General features: G+C 38.9%; 2 protein-coding genes across 4 annotated transcripts in view; one reads left to right on the top strand and one right to left on the bottom strand.

Moving 5' to 3' along the window:
• Positions 1-6,588, top strand: part of LOC308096142 (cryptochrome-1-like) — a 14,030-nt gene extending 7,442 nt beyond the window's left edge. For all 3 annotated transcript variants that reach the window (XM_080443443.1, XM_080443444.1, XM_080443445.1), the window contains 7 exons: positions 125-276; positions 1,632-1,834; positions 2,166-2,270; positions 2,606-2,719; positions 3,187-3,267; positions 3,579-3,694; positions 4,618-6,588. In XM_080443443.1, the coding sequence (XP_080299569.1) occupies positions 125-276; positions 1,632-1,834; positions 2,166-2,270; positions 2,606-2,719; positions 3,187-3,267; positions 3,579-3,694; positions 4,618-4,626 (780 nt within the window). In that variant the 3' untranslated portion in view covers positions 4,627-6,588. The remainder of the gene's footprint in view (positions 1-124; positions 277-1,631; positions 1,835-2,165; positions 2,271-2,605; positions 2,720-3,186; positions 3,268-3,578; positions 3,695-4,617) is intronic.
• A 2,957-nt stretch (positions 6,589-9,545) lies between these two features.
• LOC308096712 (uncharacterized protein) lies at positions 9,546-20,411 on the bottom strand. Its single transcript, XM_080444130.1, has 7 exons — positions 20,321-20,411; positions 18,926-19,027; positions 12,002-12,184; positions 11,553-11,651; positions 11,265-11,320; positions 10,289-10,411; positions 9,546-10,196 (listed from the first exon to the last, which is right to left on the bottom strand). Exons 1-7 carry the CDS (start codon positions 20,340-20,342, stop codon positions 9,987-9,989), a joined length of 795 nt encoding a protein of 264 aa, XP_080300256.1. The 5' UTR covers positions 20,343-20,411; the 3' UTR covers positions 9,546-9,986.
• Between the last annotated feature and the right edge of the window lie 5,161 nt (positions 20,412-25,572).

Below are 25,572 nucleotides of genomic sequence, written 5' to 3'. Positions count from 1 at the left end.
GAGAATGAAGGTTGTTGGTGAGGCAGATTGGGTTATAATCCAGGAGAAGACCAAACACATCATCTCTGGAAACACCAATAATCTAAACATTCCTCTCCTCTCCCTCTTCATCTTCCTCCCCCAGGTTTTTGAGGAGCTGCTGTTGGATGCAGACTGGAGTGTGAACGCAGGAAGTTGGATGTGGCTCTCGTGCAGTTCCTTCTTCCAGCAGTTCTTCCACTGCTACTGCCCCGTGGGCTTCGGACGAAGAACCGATCCCAACGGGGATTTCATCAGGTTAGCATCTCTCCTGACATCCCCCCTCCCCTCCCTGTATCCTGTGCCCGGGTACCATCCAAGATCCGATTCCTCCCTCTGCCTGGCTGCATACAAAGACAGAGTGTTGTACCATATAAAAATCATATACAGTAGGAACACAGGAAGCCTGGGGATTAGGGGAAATGTAGTTAGTTCACACATTAGTATGACCCCACACACACACACACACACACACACACACACACACACACACACACACACACACACACACACACACACACATATATAAATGCACACCTGCATTTTGTTAATCTTTCATAATACAAGCAGCATAATGCATAATATAAGCAGTAGCCGTAGTTACATGACACGTTACGAGACATTTCCTTTCATGCTAAAAGAAACAACTATAGGGGTTGATTCCCACAAACCCATGATGACCCCAACTACCACCACCAACAACAACAACAACAACAACTAAAGAACAGCAGACACAAAAAAACAAAAACTCTGGTTGGGATGATATTTTGAGCTGTTGGTTATCTGCTGTACCTGCTGCCAGGCTTCCAATGGTACTGCAGTCAGCTGTATTGTCTTGGATTGTTTTGTTGATCCGATCAGTGTTGGGGGCGGCCGGGGGTCTAGGCCTAACTGCTGCTTTTGACTGCAGGCCCTCTTGTTTTGCAGTCACAACCTGAACAGTATCAAACGTGCACTGTGATGTTAATTCACTTCAGTGCAGTAAATGTCGAAGGAAGAGGAATTGATTAAACCTGTACAGCAGTTATTTTGTGCTCTTAGTTCTTCATGTGCAGCATTTAGCACCTATCACGGTTATAGAAGTTATACCCATGGTGATCTTTATTTGCTAGTAATTGTCAGCAGGTTTGTCAGCTATGGTTATTTGCTAATTGAACTCATGTGATTTTATGTGGAATATATTGAACCCAAAGAAATGATTCACCGGTCTGAGATGATCTTTGAGCAAGTTGTTAATTTGCGTTGTATTGACAGTAAAATGTAAGTGCAAGTGTTTTTCTGAAAAATCACTTATAAGTACCAGGAAATACCCGACTAATAAAAATATGGAAATCTGTCAAAAATGTAATCTATTATTAAGATTTTTATTTTTTTCCCAATATTTCAGCTATTTAAAATATTGTAAAATAAACATTTCAACTGTAACTGCTTTGTCATTTTCTCTGCTTACTGCTTCTAATATTATAATACAGTACAGTACTGTATGTGCTGTATTGTATATATTGTAATGTAATGTATATAATGTATTGTAATATGTGCTCCCCATCATTGCCTGTGCCACATTTGACTGACTGAAGCCAGCAGTTTTCTAATTTCTGCCACTGTGTTTCCAGACGATACTTACCTGTCCTCCGAGGTTTCCCCGCTAAGTACATCTATGACCCGTGGAATGCACCAGAGTCCGTGCAGAAAGCTGCCAAGTGTGTGATTGGCGTCCATTACCCCAAACCCATGGTACACCATGCAGAGGCCAGTCGGCTCAATATAGAGAGGATGAAACAGATCTACCAGCAACTCAGCCGATACCGCGGACTAGGTAAGAGTTTACTAGCGTGTACTTGAATAAAATAGAGGCCAGAAACTCGGACGATACAGGGAGAGACATAAATAGACTGTAGTATTAAAGCAATACAGTGGAAGTATTGTGATATTGATATATTGGCAGACGATACAAAGCACTGGAGTATAGACGAGTAGTTGTGTAAGGTAGAAACAGATCTTATAACTAAGCCAATATTGACATCTGAGGTAAAGTACTACCCTGTCAGTAAAGTAGAAACCAGCTAACTATTGAGAATTGATATACAGTTACACAAATAACAACAGTGTAGACTAACAGCCCATCATCCATTTGTGTTTTGTGTCAGGCCTGCTGGCATCAGTGCCATCCACCAATGGCAATGGGAATGGAGGGATGATGGCGTACTCTCCCGGGGAGCAGCAGTCAGGGACCAATAACAATAACACTCACTGTAAGTACTGTAAACAGCAACACTAATTTTACAATGTGATGTAACACTTCACTATAAGTGAACAGCACCACTAGCTGGAAGACAACACTACATTCACTGGAAGTAAACAACAACACTGACTGGTAGTAAACGACACCAGTCACTGGAAGTAAACAACACTCAATCACTGGAATTAAAGACCATTTGCTATAAGCCCACAACAATAGCACTCACTGTAAATGAACAACAACAACACTCTTTGGAACCATACATTGTCACTGTGAGAAAATAGCAATAACACTCTGGATGTAAACGACACTCACGTGTATTCTAATTGTGTCCCCTGTTCTCATCAGTGTCTGGAGTTTCGGGTGGTAACGGCAGTGGGAGTACCTTGCTGAACTTTGACAGTGAGAATCAGCCTGGGTCATGCCTTGTTGCTGACCAACAGTTACAACCGCAGCCTCATGGTAGGTTGGCAGCAGACAATTGGGGGGGGGTTTCTTTATTTAGGCAGGAAAGTGTTTAGGGAGACAGGACACTGAGGATATAGAGGGGTAAAAACATGCAACTTATTTAAAGTATGATATAAAATTATATTTGAAGCGTATGTGTGTGTGTGTGTGTGTGTCTGTCTGTCTGTCTGTCTGTCTGTCTGTCTGTCTGTCTGTCTGTCTGTCTGTCTGTCTGTCTGTCTGTCTGTCTGTCTGTCTGTCTGTCTGTCTGTCTGTCTGTCTGTCTGTCTGTCTGTCTGTCTGTGTGTGTGTGTGTGTGTGTGTGTGTGTGTGTGTGTGTGTGTGTGTGTGTGTGTGTGTGTGTGTGTGTGTGTGTGTGTGTGTGTGTGTGTGTGTGTGTGTCTCTGTGAACGCAAATAAAGATGTTAAATGTGAAGAAAAAAAATGTGAACGCAAATAAAGATGTTAAATGTGTGTTGCAGGGTACCACTCAGTGCCAAACCCCAACCAAGCTGCCACCAGCACCATACTCTACCACGAGTTTGCTGTACCTAAAAATCCAGGTACATGACAATAATAAACATCATACTAGCAACAATAACTAGAAAACGCTGTTCCTGAAGAAACCGTGTGGGCTCGCTGTGTTGGTATCCAGTATGTAGTAGTTAAGAATATTAGTAGTGTTAAAAGTGTTAAGTATTGATAGTGTTAAGTATAGTGGTGATATGAGTGTTAATAGTTGATTGTGTTGAATCAGAGAAAAATCTGAGGCAAAACTTAAACCCAAAAAATAAAGGATATAAAATGTAATTGTTATTTAAAAAATGCCTTAATAATCACGGTTTTAATTCAGCTTCGTTATTCTTACATACAGGACGCCTCCTGCACACCGGGGGCAGCATAACAGGGAAGCGGGCGCGAGAGTCGGAACACGGGAGGGAAGATGCCACTTCCTGCTCTGTCCACAAGATGCGGCGGCAGAGTGCACAGGTCAGATTTTCTATAGTTCATCACGATTAATCACAAATTAATCATCAATTTTGTATCTGTTCAAATGTACCTTAAAGGGATATTTTTGTGTTTAATAGTCTTATCAACATGGGAGTAGACAAATATCTTTGCTTTATGCAGATATTTGTTTATTTATCATTGGAAATCAGTTAACCCAAAACATTCCCAAATCCTGAAACCTAGCATAAAAATACACTCAAATCATAACATGGCAAACTCAACAGGCAACAACAGTACTCAGACAATATAGTGTGACGGTTTCTAACGTTGTGCTTATAAAGGTTCACTAAATATCCCCTATTTTGTGTTATTATTATTATTTATTTATTTAAAAACAAATGGGGGGGTAAGGGGTATATCACAAAGTTAGCTAGGACTCAAACTAGGATATTGTAGCCTCCCTGTTATGTTCCAATCTACTATTAGCATTTAGCTCCCTTATGTAAGTAGCTGAAGAAATGGATGTGGTAAATTGTCGTCCTATTGAGTAGTGGGATAACAACAGCAATGTGTGTGTGTCACAGAGTCTTAGTCCCGCTCCCGCTGGATTTCTGATCATTCCCATTCATTTCATTTCTGACTGCCCGCTTCTGGCGGCATGCAAAATTTAAGTGCTGTTTAGTCCCGCATAATCCTGCAATATTACCGGCCAGTCCCGAATGAATCCCTCTATTTCCATTGGGACCCAAAAATATAATATACAATAAGATAAATATATATAATATAATGTCAGGTGTGCCATACCCATTGGTATTTTAAAGACGCCCGCTCCCGCAACATTTGCGTTGGCTCACTAAATACTAAAACACTACATCCATTCAGACCGTAGACTACAGTAGACTTCAAAAAGTATAACAGACAGTTGTATTGTTATCATTGACTGTTTGTTGTTTGCCTTACAGACTATCTAGAGCAGCTGACATGAGACTTGTCTTACTGAGTCCACACTGAAGTCACAACCTGGCCAGCACAGAGAGAAACACACCTGAAATAAACTTCTCCTCCTCTGTCTGCATCAGCCGCACAACGTACCATCATCTTCTCTTTTTTTTTCTTGTTCAGAAACTCCACAGGAGACTTTTGGGGGTCTTTTTCAGACTGTTAACAACTGCTTTGTTAATCAGTTATTTACCAACTTATCTGTAGCCACATTTGTATATGTGTTGTAATGCATATATCGTCACTGTCGGCTGGAAACCTTGTATATCCAAAACTATTCATTACGGTTTTGGACTATTACCCTACGAAGTAGGGCATTCATTTCCAAAAAAAATGAGGGGAAAAAAGCTTTTAGATATGGAGATGACAGCAACGATATACTTTTTGTAGTAATAATAAGCATTGTGAGAACTCTCAGAATGCATAAAGGTGGCAATGTCCACTTGCCTCAAATGTATGTAATGCAGGGGTGTCAAACTCATACTGTAGGTTGTGAGCCAGAATGGTATACTGTAGCCTAATTGAAAGAAATGTCTAGCAGACTTCAGTGTGGCACGGTAGGCAGTTTAGAATATTATCTTTAGACAGAAGCACATGAAATTGCCCATGGTCGAGTCCATTGGCTCAAATATAACCGTTTTGATTATAATAATTATAATAATAATAATAAAACTTTATTTGTACAGCACTTTTTTAAACAATGTTACAAAGTGCTTGAGCAATTAAAAACAGTAATCAAACAACAATAATGTAATAACGCAAAGCGAAAAGCACACAAATATTCCTAATTGAGCTTCATGAGTCATGTTAGTGCTTATAGAAGAAGCAATAGTGTAAATGACTTGATTTAAAGAAATGTTCTTTTAGTTGACTGTTAAAATCTCCAGCAAGGTCTGTGATTCTCCCTCACGGCCTTCAGTGCTACGCTGGCACACAGGGGTGACACAACGTAAGTGGGGCGGTACTGTTTACACAATGTTCATACGAGGGCAGCTTTGCCAGCGTGGCAGAGGCAGGGAGGAAGAGAGTAGCTGCCACAGAGATAGATAATAACCAGATGTGAATATTTTAATTGTTTTTTTCTTTCTTTCTTTTTACTTTTTTCTTTACCCCAAAATAATTTCACCCACTGGCCAATAGTTGACACCCCTGGCATAGTGTGACAACGTATTTTTGTCACTTCATTGTAGGTACAACATGACCCTGGCTTCCATTAATACACCAGTCCATACCATATATACTGTACTAAAGTAAAGCTGAGTTTACGTACAGTATATCTACACTGAAACAGATATTATTGTACCAGTACCAGGATATTTATTTGTGCCCATGTGCAGAATACCAATAATGTGAATGGAAAACTTTTAACACCACGACAACTTGATGAATGAATCTATTGCCAAGATACAGAGAATATGCCACTGTTGTCTTCTTAAGATCCATTAATAGGAACATAAGAAAGCTACGATTTATACATAATATATTTTTGATATTGTATGTGCGCTTGTCTTCTTGGTATAGTCAAAAGAACACTTGCAAATAGACTGAGTAGTGATTTCTATTATGTGCTTACAAAAAATGTCTTGTCCTCAAAAACAATCAATACATTTTTTTGTATCTTTCCAAAGAATTACATACAGTACAGTATTTTACTAACCAAAACATGTTCCGCATCAAGGAAGCAGGAAAACGTTGTTTGTTTTCTTTTGTTGTTTTATTTAAGACATTTTCTTGAACATTTCCATCATGATTTTCTTACAACCTACTTAAATGAAGTTTTGTTTAAAAAAAATTGTCCTGCTTTTGTACATATTTTTGTTGGTTCAGCACCAACAGATTTAGCGATCGATCTATATCCAGGTGACCCAACCATGAAGAGTTTGGGTTTTAATTTTTATTTAAATTAAATCAAACTGTTATTTTATTTAAATTAAACTTTGACATTTTCAAACTCAAAGTTTCACCTTCAACAGGTGTTTTTATTTCCAGCTGTTGAGTCACAGAGAAATCTGTATTTGCAAGTGTTTCAAATGTTGAAAATACTGAAATTGCTGGTTTCTAAATCCACGAAAACAGGTTTTTGAGGGCTGACTGCCACTTCTCTCAAGGCAGAGTGTGTGCCCTATGCGCCCTCCAGGGGGCAGTGCCCTACCCACCCTACCTAGGGCCGCACTTTGAAGGCTGCACCCTCTGAATTGAAACATGCCTATTGTCTCAGTACGTTTTTTAAGCATCTGTTCATCTGATGTACTTTTATTTAGTAAGACATGAGAATAACAGTACATGGAAGTACAAATTCACAATACAAGGTCTACTAAACTGGAAGACTCATTAAGCACTGAGCTTGTTTAAGATGAGAACCCCATGCACACAAATCATGTATGGTTTGTTAACTATTGCACAATTTTGCGACCTTAATATTGAGTAGCCTACTGTCTTAAGAGGGACAATAAGTGGCCACTGCAAAATGTATAAAGAAGTAAAGCCTACCTACTGAATGCTCCTAACAGCTGGTAACGTTTATAATACACCTTTAAAACAACAATTCAGATCAAAATGTACATCGAATTAGATAAAGAGAGTATTAATTATGCAGGCTTTATCTACCTATTGTGTTGCCCTTGATGCCCAGGAGCCTGGCAATTTTGTGAGTCGCACTATCACTTTAACTTCGCAAAAGAGACTTTGGCCAACAACAATCATTTAAAAAAACAGTTGCCACACAGACTCAGTATCGAACACTGACATTATGACACTTGAGGGTCGCAAAATGGTTGCTTTAAATGGTCCACAAAAGGGTGCTATGGCATCGTTGTAATTTTAGGTTTTGTTTGCGTCTACAGTACCCGATACAACCTACCCTCCTGTTGACAGGAACAAAAACATTTCAGCGCCAAGCTGTCATCGGTGTTAGACAGTTCTCAAATAAACACACATATTTTCTTAAACACATGTATGTATAGTACAGTATAACACAGTTACAAAATCACAAACAAGCCCACAATTCACAATCATGTACAAATCGCACACACGCATGCAGCCTTAGTAAGTGTATTGGGTTGGAGATCAGAAAGCTACAAAGGACATTGCATCCTCATGTGAGACCCAATTCACACAAAGCTCAAAGCCCCAATCGGGGATAGAAATATCCCCCCCTTCTCTTGAAATACTGTCACTGTTCCTACTACTGGCTTCATTTATATTTATATTTATTTGGATCAAAGACATTTCTCTTTCTCAAATTGAGTAATTGAAATAGGATGGAAGTTGGCAGTATGGAACAGCAAAATGTACATTACTTTTTTAAACGTATATATTTTTTAAACTATAATGTACTGTTGAAACAATACATGTTCACATACCGATGATGATAGAATTAAGATGGAGGGACTTCGTCCATCTTGATTGTACGTGTCCCAGTACGCAACTTGATAGTGCCTGTGTACAGTATTTGATATTTGTTCAACCGTGTTCGTACCATCAACCTCTGCTTTGGGACGATTTCAGGGGTCTAGGCTAGTGGGAGGGAGTAGTGGGGAAAATCGTATATATACTGTATACAAAATATAAATACAAGACAAGGTTATAAGAGGTGTAGCGTTTCTATATTGTAATTCTGTGTGTTAATCAGGAATTTTAGATTGATTTAGTTTGTTTTTCCACTGGGGAAAAAGAACACGAACCAAACATTTTTCTTTCCTTGGTTACTCTTGTTTTGAGTTTTTCTTTTCCTTTCAGTGATATAAAAGTGAAACAAATGCCATTTATCATCTTTTATGTTCTGTTATTATGCTCTTCTTACCTTTTTCAGTCTCTACCTTGTGCTGTGAAAAGCTTTTCTTATGTGCGTAAATCCAAGGAATTGTCAGGAAATAAAAATTGTTAAACTTTTATCACGCCTGTGGCTCTAGTTTGGCTTTTCCTCATGTGTGTGTGTGTGTGTGTGTGTGTGTGTGTGTGTGTGTGTGTGTGTGTGTGTGTGTGCGTGTGTGCGTGTGTGTGTGTGTGTGTGTGTGTGTGTGTGTGTGTGTGTGTGTGTGTGTGTGTGTGTGTGAGAGAGAGAGAGAGAGAGAGAGACATGGAAAAATAACAACATATATTTCCCTATTGGCAAAGTATGTCTCCTATGTAGATTCACCTGTAACTCATTTCAAAAGGTGAAATAACAGTATAGTAGCTGGATTGTACCAGACCATGGCACACAGTACAAGTAACAAATGATGACAACATGTCGCTGTCAATACTTCTTTGTCGGGTAATGAATGAACACATACGTATTGGGAAAATAAGTGCAAGTGATGAAACAAAACAACACAATTGCAGAAGAATTAAATGATAAAAGACGATAAATGATGTTTGTGGAGTTCTCTCTCCTGATTAGACAGAATTGGTAATGGAAATCGGGGACATCCCTGTTGCTGAACAAATTCTCTACTCTATTACTCTATTAGTCGTAATAGAGCTATAAACTTTTAACAAAATACTTTGATAGATTTTTATATCGTTTTGGTTTTTACATCCCCATAACTGACTAGATATATTTTTTTTTCATGGGGGTAGGTAAAGAGAGTCTCCTGCTTGAAATGGGTGATATAGAAAATTATTAGCAGAACCCACATCAGCAAAATACAGTACTTTCCCACTGTCACATGTTGGTTTATGGTTCTGATAGCTACACACGTTGAATTCAGGAATGAGGTTGAATGTGTGGGCATTGCTGTACGTACCCTTCATTAACACTCCACACTTCTTAATGCTTTTTGACTTCATATGTAGGCACGTGCACACATAGGAGCCAATCTGTGCCCGAGCACCTGCCTGATTGCCTTCATAGGTGCCCTTTTTATAACTACATAATTTCTCTCATTTATATATCTTGCCGAACCACAGTTGCTCTCCACCCTGTTGTCATTCAATACAAAGGATAGGTCATTTTGTTTTACTCTCCCCTGATATTATCTGGTTTTAGCAAGAATAAAGGGAACTGGCAAATGAACTGAAAAATAGCACACAAAGTCACACAGAAGCAGACCAGAAGGAAACAGACGCATTTCCTCAGCGTTTCTGTGAAATATGTGGGTGTGAAGTCTGGTTTTAGCATTTGCATCATGTACTCATGCCCAAAAGTGTGAACTTACGTAGGTTACATTGATAGGCTTTTTAACTGGTTAACTAATTCTTAGGGCCTGAGGGCCTGGGGTCCTGGGGTCTATATATTGTTTGGATTCAAATTCCGTCTAACTGAAGCTCTACTCAACAGCCAAATGTGTAAAAGCTCAATTTATAATTGCAGTAGCCTTCTGTTGAAAACCCTTGACAAGTATCTTCGAATTCAGCTGACAACTCTGGTTACAGAGGGACTGAAGGGGCTTGTATTAAAGCCACCTCCAGTGCCAGATGGAAGCTGTGCCAACGAGTAGAAACCTTCACCAGCATAACCGACTGCACCTGTGCTGACTGACACTGCAGAAGGATCTGTGAAGACATTTCTCTCTCTCAGAAAACCCACTTCAGAGTTGATGTTGTGTGATCCATTTTCCGCCTAGGAGTGGGGGAAAATAAGAGTCAATCAATGTCGTAACACAGTAGCCTACAAATGTTTCTCACCCAGATAAACAGGCTAAAAGTGCTTACATCCATGTGTCCAGGACGGCTGTTAACCATGTTGGTGATTGAGGCACGAGAGTAGATGGTAAACACCTTCACAGGAGGAACATTTGAATGTCTGTTCTCTTCTCTGATCTCCTCATACACAGCCTTGGAGCAGAGGAAATAGTTTAATTTCGCTTAATTTGACTTTAGTTTACTTAAATTAAATTATAGTACATTTCTCCAAACAAAGGTCCAGGCTTTCAAAACGACACAGCCATCTGAACCCTTGATATTTTGCAAAACTCAATGTACATTTTCTATGGCAGTGGTTCTCAAAGTGGGGTCCGGGGACTTCCAAGGGGTCCTTTGGGAGGTTCCAGGGGGTCTCCAGCTAAATTAGTTAATATAGCATAACAATCATTTTAACCATATTAAATATTTTTTGTGATGCACTGTGAGCTTGTAGGTAGTTTTTTTTTAAACATTTAGATTTTTTTTAAAAACACAAATCTTCTCTTCTGGGGTCCCTGGCACAAACTCTTTTCTGATGGGGGTCAGCGGCCAAATACATATCACTTTGGGGGTCCTTGACATGAAAAGGTTTGAGAACCACTGGCCTAGGGGACCGTAGAGGTGTACTGGTGGATGCTTAGGCAGTCAGAGATCTCCACAGCTCTCGAATGTCCAAACCACTAATCAATAGATGACTTATGTAGTTTAGACATCAAATGTGTTTTTTAAAGACGTAACCTGAAAAGGTGCAGCCCTTCATTTTGCTGTGGAATTGGGCTTTTTAGCAAAAATTATAGTTTCAATGGCTGTGTTAATTGTTTTGAGAGCATGGACCGTAGTTTGGCGAAATATAACATGAAATAAATTTTGTTATGGCTTACCATTTTCCTTTAGTGTTAACTTTGCTTAATAGTGATAGTCTAGTTTAACTTTACATACTTTAGCTTAATTTAAATGTATTTGCTACACAAACAAAGATACAAGCTGAGACCTTCCCCAAACTCACATTCACAGCAGCAAAGTCTGTATCCGCAGGTCTGTTGGAATGTTGGTCTGTTGGCGCTGAAAAAGAAAAAGAAATCCAACTTCAAGGCCAAAAATGTACAGCCAATAAGATAGCATGTATTTTAAATCCTTTTGTGAAGTGTGTGTGTGTGTGTGTGTGTGTGTGTGTGTGTGTGTGTGTGTGTGTGTGTGTGTGTGTGTGTGTGTGTGTGTGTGTGTGTGTGTGTGTGTGTGTGTGTGTGTGTGTGTGTGTGTGTGTGTGTGTGTGTGTGTGTGTGTGTGTGTTTACCTGGAGAGTTCTTAATCTTTTTCCTGAAAAAGATCAATGCTACCATTCCTAATAAAGTGACAATGGCAACCAGCCCCACACCCACAATCAGTATGGTACCTAGGTTGAGAAACAAATGATAAAAAGTCTGGTTTTGAGGAAGTGAATAACTATAGTTACTAGATTGATATTATGATCAGCACCCTGCAACAGCAGTTTTATAAATATACAGCTGTGAGGTTAGGGAAGCAGGAACGCATACGCACATGTGCACACTCACAGGAAGGTAAGCATGAGGTGCATGGCAATGCAATGGCAATCCAGCCAGCATTTTTTTAAATATGTTGTTGGAACAATTACAGCATACACATCTTTATACAGAAAAATAAAAAAGCAGAAAGCAATGAACCAACCGAACAACGGACATTGCCCAAGTTTGATCATAACATAATTGGAAGCTCCAATCATACCTGATGAGGGAGCAGTAGTAACTTCAGATAATGTAGAGGACTCTGTGTAGGATGTGGAGATGGGAGAGAATGTTCCAGAAACAGCAACTGGTTTTGTTGACGAGCTGTCAGTCGTTATTTTCCCTGATGAGGTCAATAATGGTGTTGTCACAGCAGGGACAGTCTGGGGCTGCGAGGTTGATGCTGTAAATACCAAGAGTTGAATCATATCAGTATTACTGAGGTTGTCTATATCCTCTTTCCCTCACTCTGTCTATGTTTCTATCATTATTGTCTCCGCCGTAGGTGGAGAGTATGTTTTCGCTTCGTCCCGCCGTGTGTGAGCATGGCCCCTAGCCAAGCTAACACTGGTCAAGCTCCACGTGACACTGAATATGTGAATATGTTGACACCAATGCCTTTGATTGGCTAGAGGGACGCATGACGAAATAAAATCCTATAAATAGGTGTGTCACTTCAAAAAGCCGTTTACGGTTTTTGAAGTGAGGTAAGACAGGATCAATCAGTCTTGATTGGAACAGTACCTTCCAGTCCAAATCACCCGTCCGTCCGTGCGTGTGTGTGTCCCTCTGAGAACACCTAACATTGGTCAAGCAAAGGCGCAGAAGGCCAAAGCTAAGAAAGCATACTCATCTACAACAGTAACACAGAAGAGGACTATAGAGTTGAATTGATCCCACAACAAGGCCGAAGTCTTAATACTATAACAATTGGCCACCTTGATCAAATACATTATGTAGCACTAGAGAAAACTGACATAGATCAAACACACCAATCAACTGCTGAAACTGTTCAAGACAATGAAGATGAAGAAGACAGACAAGTATTTGAACAAACCAGTCAATTACGACGACTCCCATATGACACATTGCTTCAAGAAGAACATTCTTTAGATGCAAACACTACATATTCAGTCGCCCCTGCAGAACACCAAAAACCACGCACATTCTACCAACAGTACCTTGCAGTACAAATCACCCGTCCTAGCGTGTGTGTGTTCCTCTGAGAACACCTAACATTGGTCAGTTTTACGTGACATCACAATATGTAATATAAATATATAAATAGGAGGTTGAGATCACACAATGTAACTAACTCCCATTATGCAAACTAAAGAAGCAGCAAATGAGCATCTGAAACCTGATGAAGACGCAAAGGCGCAGAAGGCCAAAGCTAAGAGACAGAGAGAAGGAATTAAATTAAACAGAGCTAAGAAACATAGAGAAAGAATGAAATTAATCAGAGACAAAGAATCGCTAAATGACAAAAGACGAAGACTAGCCATAAATGCTGACAATATGACACAGCAAAGATTGCTACAATCTCTGGAAGAAAAAGTAGAAGAGTCTGTAGAGAACATCGAAAGGAAAAAAAGGAACTGGTCAAAGTATTCAAGTAATGAAAGACAACATCAACAAGCACATAACACCAGTAAGAAGAGACGGTACAGATCACAAGAACTAGAAGTTGATGAAGCTGCTCTCGCATTCTTAAAGAAGATGTCAGAAAGTGGACCCAATTATGTCTGTGGTTCCTGTGAACGAATGCTCTACAGAGAATCAGTGGCAGAGTTTAAACCTGGAAAGTATACAGGAACGATAGATATTGTAAGTCTCCTAGACAAAGACCCAACAGCAATCAAGCAAAACAACACTTGGATGTGCCACACGTGTCATCGGTCCATTAAACTTGGGAAACTCCCTACACAGGCTTGGGCTAACAACTTATTACTCGACCCCATACCCCGAGAATTGCAGGACTTGCACCCGTTAGAAGAAAGGTTGAACGTATTGCCTTCATGAAACTTGTTGGCTTGCCAAGAGGCAGACAAAAGGCAATCCATGGTAATGCAGTCAATGTGCCATCTAACCTAGACACTATTATCAAATTATTGCCAAGACTTCCTGAAACTGCTGAGGTTGTTCCCTTGAAACTAAAACGAAAACTTGCCTACAAGGGACACTATATACATGAATATGTGCGGCCAAAAAAGGTGCTTGACGCCCTACACTGGCTAAAGCAAAACAATCCTCTATACAACGACATTGACATCTGCAATGACTGGGAGGACCGCTGGATCCAAGAAAACAGTGAATTGTGGGAAGCCATGACGACCATACCACAACAACCTTACCCAAACAAGAATGAAACCACCTCTGCAACTTCATCTATAACCAATATAGAACATTTATACAAGAAATTAAATTAATGTATCTCATTACTTATTGTATCTCATTACTTATTGTTATGATAATATAATTGCTATGATATAGTAACATGTTCTATTTTACGTAAAAATTAGAACATTCCTAGAGAACTATGGTTAAAGATAGGGTAGGTGATTTCATTTGATTAAAATAGCACGGGTCTGCTGGCGGAGACTTGTGCTCCGAGGAGCACATTTTCTAGTTTATCAATTAATTTGCTGAATCATTGATTTCACTGAATAGGCTACTGATGTAGCAGGTGGGGTGCACAATTAGAGCATGTGAGAATTTTCTTTTTGTAGAAAGAAAGCAGTGACACATTTTCCGCAATGTTACATTATTCAAAGACTTGGGGGCGGGGGGGTCAATTATTCCCTTACCATCAAATAGGATAACTGACTGCCTCTTACACATTACTTTGACAACATTATTATTAGCTATTATCATTTTTAAATGTATTTATTTTGAATACAATTACACGTCTTTGCCAAAGTACACTACAAAACAAACAACAATAGGACATCCATCACAGCAAATACCTACCTAAAAGATCTCCAAAAGTGATACAGCTTAAGCAAAATAAATAAAAGCTAATGATCCTACATTAAATAGAATTCAGATGTAAAAATGTACCAAAAAAAAATCCAAGCAGGAACAAGTGTTGGTGAGTACATCTACCTTTTAAAACTTCTCAAGGAATTTAGCAAAGTAAAAAAAACTTAATTTTTTTTTTTACCAGCCACAGATTTTGATGAAGGTACAACTTAACGCATTTGATCTAAGGTTTACGGAGCCCCTTAGGGGACATTACTAGGTAGATTGTTTTAAGGGTAGGTACATTATTTTAAGAGCTAGGTAGATTGTTTTAAGGGTAGGTTTTTTTGAGGGATGAGTTTTTTTTTTTGAGGGATGATTTTTTTTTTGAGGGATGTTTTTTTTTTTGAGGGATGAGTTTTTTTTTTCAAAGTCGTGCGCACGAGTTTGCAAAGTCGTGCGCACGACTTTGAAAAGGAGGATTTTTTTTTTTTTTCAAATTTTTTTTTTTTCAAAGTGAGGTTTTTTTTCAAAAAGGAGGAAAAGTATTTTTTTTTTAAATATTTTTTTTTTCCAAAGATTTTTTTTTTCAAAGTGAGTGTTTTTTTTCCTTCAAAAGGAGATTTTTTTTTTTCAATACAAATTTTTCTTTTTCATTTTTTAGATAATTTTTCATTTTTTTTCCCAAGTATTGTTTCATCTTCAAAGTTTTTTTTTTCAACGGCCGGGGGTCCACAGGGGTCCCCGTGGCGGGGGTGGCGGCCGGGGTTCCACCGAGGTCCCCGTGGACCGGCCAGGGGTCCACGGGGGTCCACGGGGGTCCACGGGGGTCCACGGGGGTCCCCGTGGCGGCCGGGGGTCCACGGGGCTCTCCGTGGCGGCCGGTGCTCAGCTTAGTCTAGGACCTGGCTAAGATATGTATGCACTTAATTTAGGAGAGAATATCTCAACTGTTCTTGGCTAATATGACCCCAGGGAACAACTTAGGAACTTTGACTAATTCTCTATCCGGGACGAAATACCCGAAAATGACCACGCCCTTTTTAAAATGACCATAACCGGTGCACTACTTCCAACATGGTTCCAACATCTGCTAAACCGTTTGAGCTACAGATTTACTGAGGTGCTCAAAATGTTCAGAATACTTATGTTTAGGGAAACATAGAAAAGTGTAATATTTCTAACTTGAAATGTTATGACAAAACAGCTAAAAAACGGTTTTGGCTACAACTTTTGAACCAGATGAGCTATAAATGCAAACTTGGAGTCTAAATCATGTTTTTTGACAATTAGAAACATGTTGGAATGCGTATCTTTATGACTGGATGTGGCTGGACCTCTACTTTACATATTTCAAAGGAATATTAGTTTTGAAATTTTGTTTTACTTACCTTAATCTTTGTCATTTTTGGCAAACTTGGTGTCTACTTTATGCTTTTTGAGCATTAGAAACACATTGGAATGCTCATATTTATGATTGAATCCATCTAGATCACTCTGACTTGCTTATTACAAATATGGCCACTATACCAAACATGTTATGTAACGTTTCATCCAGATTGAGTGTATACAGTAGTTGTAGGAATGAGATCAAATTAAGATCAAACTCAGCTCAGCATACATTGAACACTATCATAATAGTCAAAGGTGTATGGAATTTGAACAATATGTTTAAATTAGAATCAGAAAGGTTAATTGCTAAACAACAAATGGTTGCTAGGAATTTGTCTACTACAACAACAGAACAGCTCTGCAATAACTGATACATACAGTACTGCACCACACACACACACACACACACACACACACACACACACACACACACACACACACACACACACACACACACACACACACACACACACACACACACACACACACACACACACACACACACACACACACACAATGATGACTGTTTTTAATGTCCTAATCATACATCTATATATCGAAATGCAACAGACTCCAGCTTTGTAGCATTTGCTGTGTCCACCAAATGACTTTTGCAGCCACAGAGGAGGACGATAGCGCACGCTTTACTGGCATCTGCAAGATGGGTCCAGTAAGGTTCCCAGGTTCTGACACTTGAGTGGGAGGAAGGTTCTCAAGGGACCTGGTACCATCTGACCAACATCAGCCAGCCTTCCCTGACTATGGGAAAAGGAGTGCAGGTATCTCAAAGAAACCCTGGTCACCCTCACCTTGGAGCCTGAAAAGATCAACTCCAATGTCCATGTCCAAAGATTGGAGTGTATGGTCATCATCATATACAGCAAGAGCTGTGGCCAAAGCAGAGTTGATGAATCCTGACAGTGGCTTTTCTCAGTCCCTCACGAACATTCCTCTCACCCAAGCTGCACTGATTCAGCATGTAAAACCTGCTTCAGACCAGCTTCTATTGGATCAGACAACCTCCGTCCAACAAAATATCCCAGATTTCAATAGGTTGGGCTGGTACTGGGACTCCATTACTAAGACTTGTGAACCTTACTGGATCTTGCAGGTGCCAGTAAAGCTATTGCTGTTGTAACACCAAGACCATAATGTGATATAAACATATTATAAACAATTCTATACACCTTTGACTAGTATGATATCTACTAGTCAATGGTGTATAGAATAGTAATACTATATAGTATTACATTTTATGCTGAGCATTGTTGCACATACTGTACTAGCTGTATCATTAGGAATGAGTTCTACTCATTCTATTGAGTTAAATCATTATATTGTTTCAACAAAATTACATTGTAGGATACATTGGTTGTTTCATAACATAGTGGCATTTATATGACATATTTGTGATAATCAAATTAGTGTCCTCTAGATAGATTACATCATAAAGATAAGCATTCAAACATGTTTCTAATAGTAAAAAAACATGATTTAGACACCAAGTTGGCATTCGTAGCTCATGTGGTTCAAACGTTATAGCCAAAGACTTTGGCAGGTGGCAGCCATATTGGATTTGGCCACTATGATGACCCCGAAGGTCGTTGGCTCTCAGTAAATCTGTAGCTCCAACGGTTTACCATGTTGGAAGTTGTGCACCGGTTATGGTCATTTTAAAAAGGGCGTGGTCATTTTCGGGTATTTCGTCCCGGATAGAGAATTAGTCAAAGTTCCTAAGTTGTTCCCTGGGGTCATATTAGCCAAGAACAGTTGAGATATTCTCTCCTAAATTAAGTGCATACATATCTTAGCCAGGTCCTAGACTAAGCTGAGCACCGGCCGCCACGGAGAGCCCCGTGGACCCCCGGCCGCCACGGGGACCCCCGTGGACCCCTGGCCGGTCCACGGGGACCTCGGTGGAACCCCGGCCGCCACCCCCGCCACGGGGACCCCTGTGGACCCCCGGCCGTTGAAAAAAAAAACTTCGAAGATGAAACAATACTTGGGGAAAAAAATGAAAAATTATCTAAAAAATGAAAAAGAAAAATTTGTATTGAAAAAAAAAATCTCCTTTTGAAAGAAAAAAAAACACTCACTTTGAAAAAAAAAATTCTTTGAAAATCTTTGAAAAAAAAAAATCCTCCTTTTCAAAGTCGTGCGCACGACTTTGCAAACTCGTGCGCACGACTTTGAAAAAAAAAAACCCATCCCTCAAAAAAAAAAACTCATCCCTCAAAAAAAAAAATCATCCCTCAAAAAAAAGAACTCATCCCTCAAAAAGAAAAAACGTATCCCTCAAAAAAAAAAAACTCATCCCTCAAAAAAAAAAACTCATCCCTCAAAAAAAATGTTATAGCCTATGTTTTTTTTTTCCATACCAGAAAACATAAACCACCAGCTCTTAAAATAATGTACCTACCCTTAAAACAATCTACCTAGCTCTTAAAATAATGTACCTACCCTTAAAACAATCTACCTAGTAATGTCCCCTAAGGGGCTCCGTAAAGGTTAGCCTAAGGGTGTTCCTTACCAATACTCATTTAGAGTAAATGTAGGAAGGCAGATCTTGACACCAAGAATAGCTTTGTAAATGAACATATACTACCAATGTTGCAACCTGCTAGATGTTAATGAAGTCCAACCAGCGTTCAAAGCTTGCAATACTGAGTCCTGAAAGGTGAATTTATTATGAATCTCAATGCAGCATGGTATAGGGGATCAAGTTCATCATCATCATCAGGATCTTCATCATCCTCATCATGTTATTGTCTTTAACTCATCATGTTATTACCTTTAACTCCCTGACCATCATCATCATCATCATCACCATCATTATTGTTGTCGTCCTCCTCACTGCTACTGTCACTGTTACCACCACCATCACGACCACGGTCTGAAAAGGTCATAAGAGAGAACAAATCTTTCAATTTAATATTTTGTCACACAACAGCTCTAAGGTGTATTAAAGACATAGTTTAATGTTGAAAATTAGTGGTATTCCCCTTGTTGGAATTGTTGGAATTGTTTTTAATTGATGAAAAGTTGTGATTTTGTCTTTGTTTAAACTGTTTAAAATCTTTTGACATATATATCTATATTTTTCAATGAAGGAAAACAAAAAAAGAGGATATTTACTCACAACCCATACAAATTGATCCGCGACCCAAACATGGGTCGCGGATCCCCGTTTGGGAAACAGTGGGTGTTGGAGGATATCACGTGCATTGGAGGATGTCACATAAGGATATAACTTATGGGACATAGTTTGCCTTGTTTAAGTTAATGAATACAAAGAATGACTCTGTGTTCTTGGTATGACCCACCTGCTTTAAAGGGGTGGCTGCAGAAGCATTCAGTTAGATCGGTTTGGGCAGGCTAGAGAACAGCAGTGGTGTAAAGTAACTAAGTACATTTACTCAATTACTGTACTACAGTTTTTTTTACTTTACTGGAGTATTTCCAATTTTCTGTACTTTTACTTCCATCTTACATCTCAGAGGCAAATATTGTACTTTTTACTCCACTACAATTATTTGAAAACTTTAGTTAGGCCTACTTTACTTTGTAGATTTTGATTATTATTACAAAACATGCATTAACCACTTCAGCCCTATTAAAATGTATAAAATAACAAGCTCACAATGCTTTGCAAGCTTGTAGATCTGCTATTTTCAAAAGTTTTTTTTGAAAACGTGTGAAAACTTGTGAAACGGGACATTCTGCATAATGAGTACTTTTACTTTTGGTACTTTATGTACATTTTGATGCCAATACTTTTGTACTTTAACTCAAGTAAATTTTGAATTCCGGACTTTTACTTGTAACAGAGTATTTCTACAGTACATTGCAGTATTGATACTTTTACTTAAGTAAAGAATTTCAGTACTTTTGCTCTGCGGCCCTTCATGGAGGGTGTAGCCGGTAAAGTGGTTATAGGATGTTGTTCATTTAGCCTTTTGCCTGTGTTTTTCTTGCAAGTACCGTTTCATATGCTTATTTTTGGGCAGTACTGCACTGTGAATATTATTGCACTGACAGGTTGGTGTTTGGAGAGTTTTGGTAAATAAAAAAACAACAAAATGCATTCTTGGACAGTTGTCTAATTCTTTGAGCCTTGGCTCATCCTCATCTTCATTCTCTTCATCATCCTTATGTTGCTGTGACAATCATCATGCTATTTACTTACTATTAACTCTCTTCTTCATCATCTTCTTCTATTTCCTCTCTTTCCCTTTCCCTCCTGATTCTTTTGATCTTCTTGATTCTCTTGATTTGCTTGATTCTTCTGAATCTTCATCATCATAAGGGACAACAAATTGCTATTAATATTCAAACAATAGTCTATTACTATAAATATCACCTAACTCGTAATAAAATCATAAACACTATATCCACAATGCAAATGAAAGGTGCTGTAAGTAATATGTTCTGGTTCAAACAGTTTATTGAGAGCTAAAGCTCTATATATGCTAATCATAGCTATAGTGTTTTTTTTTCAGTAACAGGAGTGTCCCTGTCTCTTCAGATCTTTAGTTAAGTCTTTAGTCGTACAAGCTAACATTTTCACCAAACATTCTCAAAAATGCACAAGCGATCAGAAGGTTCAGATGCTTCGAGCTGGCAGGAATTATGAAGTCAGGTGCATTTAGCTTATAGTATAATGCACAATATGTCCATAGGGGTTTCCATAGCCCAATAGTTACTTTGTACCAAATGTGTTGCAATTTATGTTACTCTCATGAAGTTGTAAAATCCTTAGTGCAGCTTAGAGCAACCCTGTTGGTTGTGTTAATCTTAAAGTGAAGCCACATCCATTTCATCAGGTAGGTAAACATGATCACGACATGCCATTGGTTCAAGCGGTTTTATTCAAGACCCAGGTGATGCAGAATGAACTGCTTACCCACTCAGGCATTGTGATGTGTGACATAGCATCTATTATTTGGCATGTTATGCTTTATTTAGACAGAGAGAGAAGGATGAAATGTGTGATATAACGGGAGTCGGATTCAACCTTGCATCCGACTCCCAAGGGACATGTGGTCAGTGCATAAACCAGGCACCCCCATGTATTCTTATGTATCAGCTTATTTGTAAAAACAAAACAAAAAAGGTTTTATCTTGCACCAGTATACAAACATATAATCAGGACTCTAAAGATGTATCCTTACCTGCATTCACAGAGATGATGACCTCACACAGTGCTAACGGAAAAATTAACAATGTATAATTAGAAATCATGTTCAATCATTTATCTTATGTACTGAAAAAATACAAAACAAACTAATAATTTAAATGTGTATTGTATATTTTTGTGCACTTCATCTTAAAATGTAAAGATTCTGTTTGATTAAGAAAATCGGTGTCAGTACAGAAAAAGGGAATGCTTTCATAGCATTTTGATATACAATGATTAATGCCCACAAATAACTCACAAACACACATTCACAATGCCAGCACTACATCATTAACACAGATATTAGTCAAATGTGCATGTGCATGTTTGTCAAAGTTAATTACTGCTGCACTTATTCTACACCTAAAGGATCCCTTTCAAGTGGAGAAGTTGGAGTATTTCAACAAAAGGGTAACTGTCTACATCTTGCAACATGAACTTACACTGTGGCTTCAGCAGTGTGAATGCAGGTTGTCTGAGACTAATGCTAGCATGGAAACAGCAGATGGTTATGCTCAGTCTGACTCTGTGCTCTTTCTAAAAGTGCTCTGGAATGCTTTAAAACAAAAGTGTCACTAATTGAGGTATTTTGCATAATCACTGTGGTGAAACTTCCCATAGAGTGAGGTTTTGGGGGTACAATAGCAAATACTGTACATGGAGTGATACTAATCTGATGATATGCATACATTTATGCATGTCCATGTTGTCACAATAATGGATTACGTCTACAGACCCAGATGTGAAAAAAGTAAAACATTGGTGGAAATATTTAAAGGTAGGGTAAGTGATTTTCTTTGGCTAAAATAAGTGTTAAATAGCTCTATATTCTGATAGTACACATTGCTATAGAGTGTCTCTCCAGCTCTTTATTAATCAGAAAATGCATTTTCAGGTCGGGCTACCAATTTTATCCAATCAGGATAGAGAATTCAGACAGGATATAGATTAAACTAGTGAAATTGGAAGTGATGACACAAAGAAATGAGCTGACAAAATTAGAACTGGAATACTATAAAATTGAAGCTGATAAATGGGTACTCTCTCCTGATTGGCTGCCCTTTTGTCACCTACCTGAACATGTATTTTCTGTTTATTAAAGAGCTGGAGAGAACTGAGACTCCTGTTATTGAACAAACACTATATAATAGGCCCGTAACGATACAGTAACTGCATCGATGCATCGTTTTGAATTTTCAACGATCTACTATATCGATATGCAAACAGCTAAATATCGTATCGTTTGACTTTGTATCGTATCGAATCGTTTTGCAATGCAAATAATCGTATCGAATCGTTCTGCAATGCAAATAATCAATTATATCAAACTAAGTACTTTTAAGAAGAAAAAAAGAGAAAGAGGGATTTATATCCAGTATCCAGGTATTTATTTTTCACACAGAATTTTTGGGTAAATAAATAGTTACTATATCGATTTTAAGTCATTGAATCGAATCGTATCGTTCTAAATTAACCTGTCCTGTATCGTTCATGTATCGTATCGACTAAATCACTGAATCGAAACATATCGTATCGTTCTAAATTAACCTGTATCGTTCATGTATCGTATCGACAACCAAGTATCGTGATACGTATCGAATTGTTGTTAAAATGTATCGTTACACCCCTACTATATAACAATGATTACTATCAGAATATAGTGCTTTAACCTTTTAACCAAAAGATATCACCCTACTTTTGAATATCTTCACAAACGTCAATGAACATATAATGTTAAGGAAGTTGCTTGGTTTGCCAATGGTATGTTCATTTGTCTATCAAACAGAAAACTAAGCTCTAAATCAAATTATAATTGCATTGACTTCACAATGCAATATTTTTTCCACTGGGAAAATAACAGAAGGACAAATATACAATCGCTTTTCACAGATAAAGACACAGACAGGAAGATAGATGGATAGATAGAGACAGACAGACAGACAGACAGACAGACAGACAGACAGACAGACAGACAGACAGACAGACAGACAGACAGACAGACAGACAGACAGACAGACAGACAGACAGACAGACAGACAGACAGACAGACAGACAGACAGACAGACAGACAGACAGACAGACAGACAGACAGACAGACGGACAGACAGACAGACAGATGCAAATGACACTTACCAGAAAAAAGGCCTAGGAACACAGCATAGTGGGTATTCATATTTTCATGTATGTGTGATCTTGTACAGATAATCTCAAGTGTCAATCACTATCTGTTGAGAGAGGAAAAGAGCACCTCCTTCACTTCCTTAAGTACTTGTTTCATAATAAAGCCTCACTACTGTACTCGCACATTGATTTCTTAGTGAACAGCTCTGTTCCCTATATTGAGATTACCACAACCTTACAACAGGCAAACACACACACACACACACACACACACACACACACACACACACACACACACACACACACACACACACACACACACACACACACACACACACACACACACACACACACACACACACACACACACTTTTTCTTTCTTCTGGCAGTCCATCAGTGTCGAAAATGACCTAGCTTCCTTGTGCTGTGATGAGTTTTTCAGTGGTTCATCTTTTTTTCATCTTCGCAGACTATGATGCCACAGTAGCTGATTGTGAAGCCTGATTCTGGAACCAAATATCCTGCCACAGTTACGTAGGACGTGTGAGGCCTCGATCAGGAGGCTAAGATGGTAATGGGTCAGCATGGTGGTGTCTTTGCTGGTGCCGCACCATCCTTTGTTGGGTGCGTTTATCCTCGAGGTGTGTGACCCCATCGTGGCATTAAGCAGTGGTTCCCAAACTGGGGGTTGGGACCCTCAGTGGGATCCACAAATTATTTTGGAGGGTCCCCAGATGATTAGCTCAATGTGCAACATTGTTTTCTTACTCAACAGTAAATAAACCATACAGTAAAAGTATATACAGGGTATCTGCACATTTCTAAAGTGAAAAATATCAGATCTACAAGCTCGCAACGCCTCGCAGTCTGATATTTTCACAATGTTTATCTGTGGAACCGAGTCAAACTAAATGTAATGCCTACAATTCCAAGTGCTTGTCAGGGTGGGGGGACCCCAGTTCAAATATGATTATTTTGGGGGTTCGCAGCCTGAAAAGTTTGGGAACCCTTGGCATAAAGAACGCCAGAGTAGCCGATTTGCTGCAGCTGACTCCAGGTCATTGGGGTTGATGTTGCACCTCTTTAATGTTCCTTTCAGCTTTATACCACCGTTTTGGACCGCCTGGCTTCCTGCTGGCTAACAGGAGTTGTCCATAAAGCACTTGACGGGGCAAACGGCAGCCAGTCATCCGGATGACATGGCCAACCCACCGGAGTTGCCTCTGTGCTAGGGTTCCATCAATGCTGATGGTTCCCAAACTTTTTAGCTCGAGAGCCAAAAGAACTAGACTAAATACTAGTGAAAATAGCATACTGTATCTACAAGCTCGCAACGCGTCACTTCGCGCCGGGTTGCAAGCCGTGTTGCGAGCTTGTAGATACAGTATGCTATTTTCACTACTTCTTAAAATGTTATTTATTTATGAAAATTATTGTATTTTATTGTATTCATTAAATACTTTTGAAAAATGTTGGAATTGTTTTGAATGGATGAAAAGTTGTGATTTTTTTCTTTGTTAAACTGTTAAAATCTTTTGAAATAATATATTTTTTCAATGTAGGAAAACTAAAAAAGTTACCAAATATTTACTCACAACCCACTGTTATGGAAACAGTGGGTGTTGGAGGATGTCACGTGCATTGGAGGATGTCACTGTGGGGGACACGGTCACACACACATACACACATGCACACACACGCACGCACGTGCACGCACACACACACACACACACACACACACACACACACACACACACACAGACACACACACACACACCTTTGGACCTACAGTATGCTTTTTCATTTAATGTAATTTCTCACCATGGTTAATTTTAAATGAAATTTAACAACATCTGAAACTTTCGTGCCCGTTTAATAACTTTTGTCAGCTTTTAGGAATGTTTGATTCCTAGGAGAATTACTGTTAAACTGACAGATTACATGTTTTTCATTCATTCGATGCATCCATAGAATGTGACATTTATTTATTATTGTGTGGTTTACATGCATAATGTAGTCATATGACTGCTAAGTTGTGATCTTGACTATTATTGAAATGGGGAATGAATATATTGTTTGTGCTTTACAAGAAAGAAGGCCTCACATATTTCCTGCACATAACTTCAGTATGCAGTATGAGA

Source organism: Gymnoscopelus braueri (assembly GCF_963280865.1).
Source record: "Gymnoscopelus braueri genome assembly, chromosome: 12".
In the NCBI taxonomy this organism is placed as follows: domain Eukaryota; kingdom Metazoa; phylum Chordata; class Actinopteri; order Myctophiformes; family Myctophidae; genus Gymnoscopelus; species Gymnoscopelus braueri.
The sequence above is the reverse complement of the archived record's forward strand: the minus strand, read 5'-3'. Positions and strand labels throughout refer to the sequence as shown.

Bases quoted from the DNA above. Each gene is read 5' to 3' on its own strand.
- LOC308096712 (XM_080444130.1), bottom strand. From the start codon at position 20,342: ATGATGAAGAAGAGAGTTAATA. The intron at 11,321-11,552 runs GTAAACACACAC...TTTCTTTTTCAG, and splicing joins AAAGATTAAGAACTCTCCAG to CGCCAACAGACCAACATTCC. The intron at 10,412-11,264 runs GTGAGTTTGGGG...CTCTGCTCCAAG, and splicing joins CAGACTTTGCTGCTGTGAAT to GCTGTGTATGAGGAGATCAG.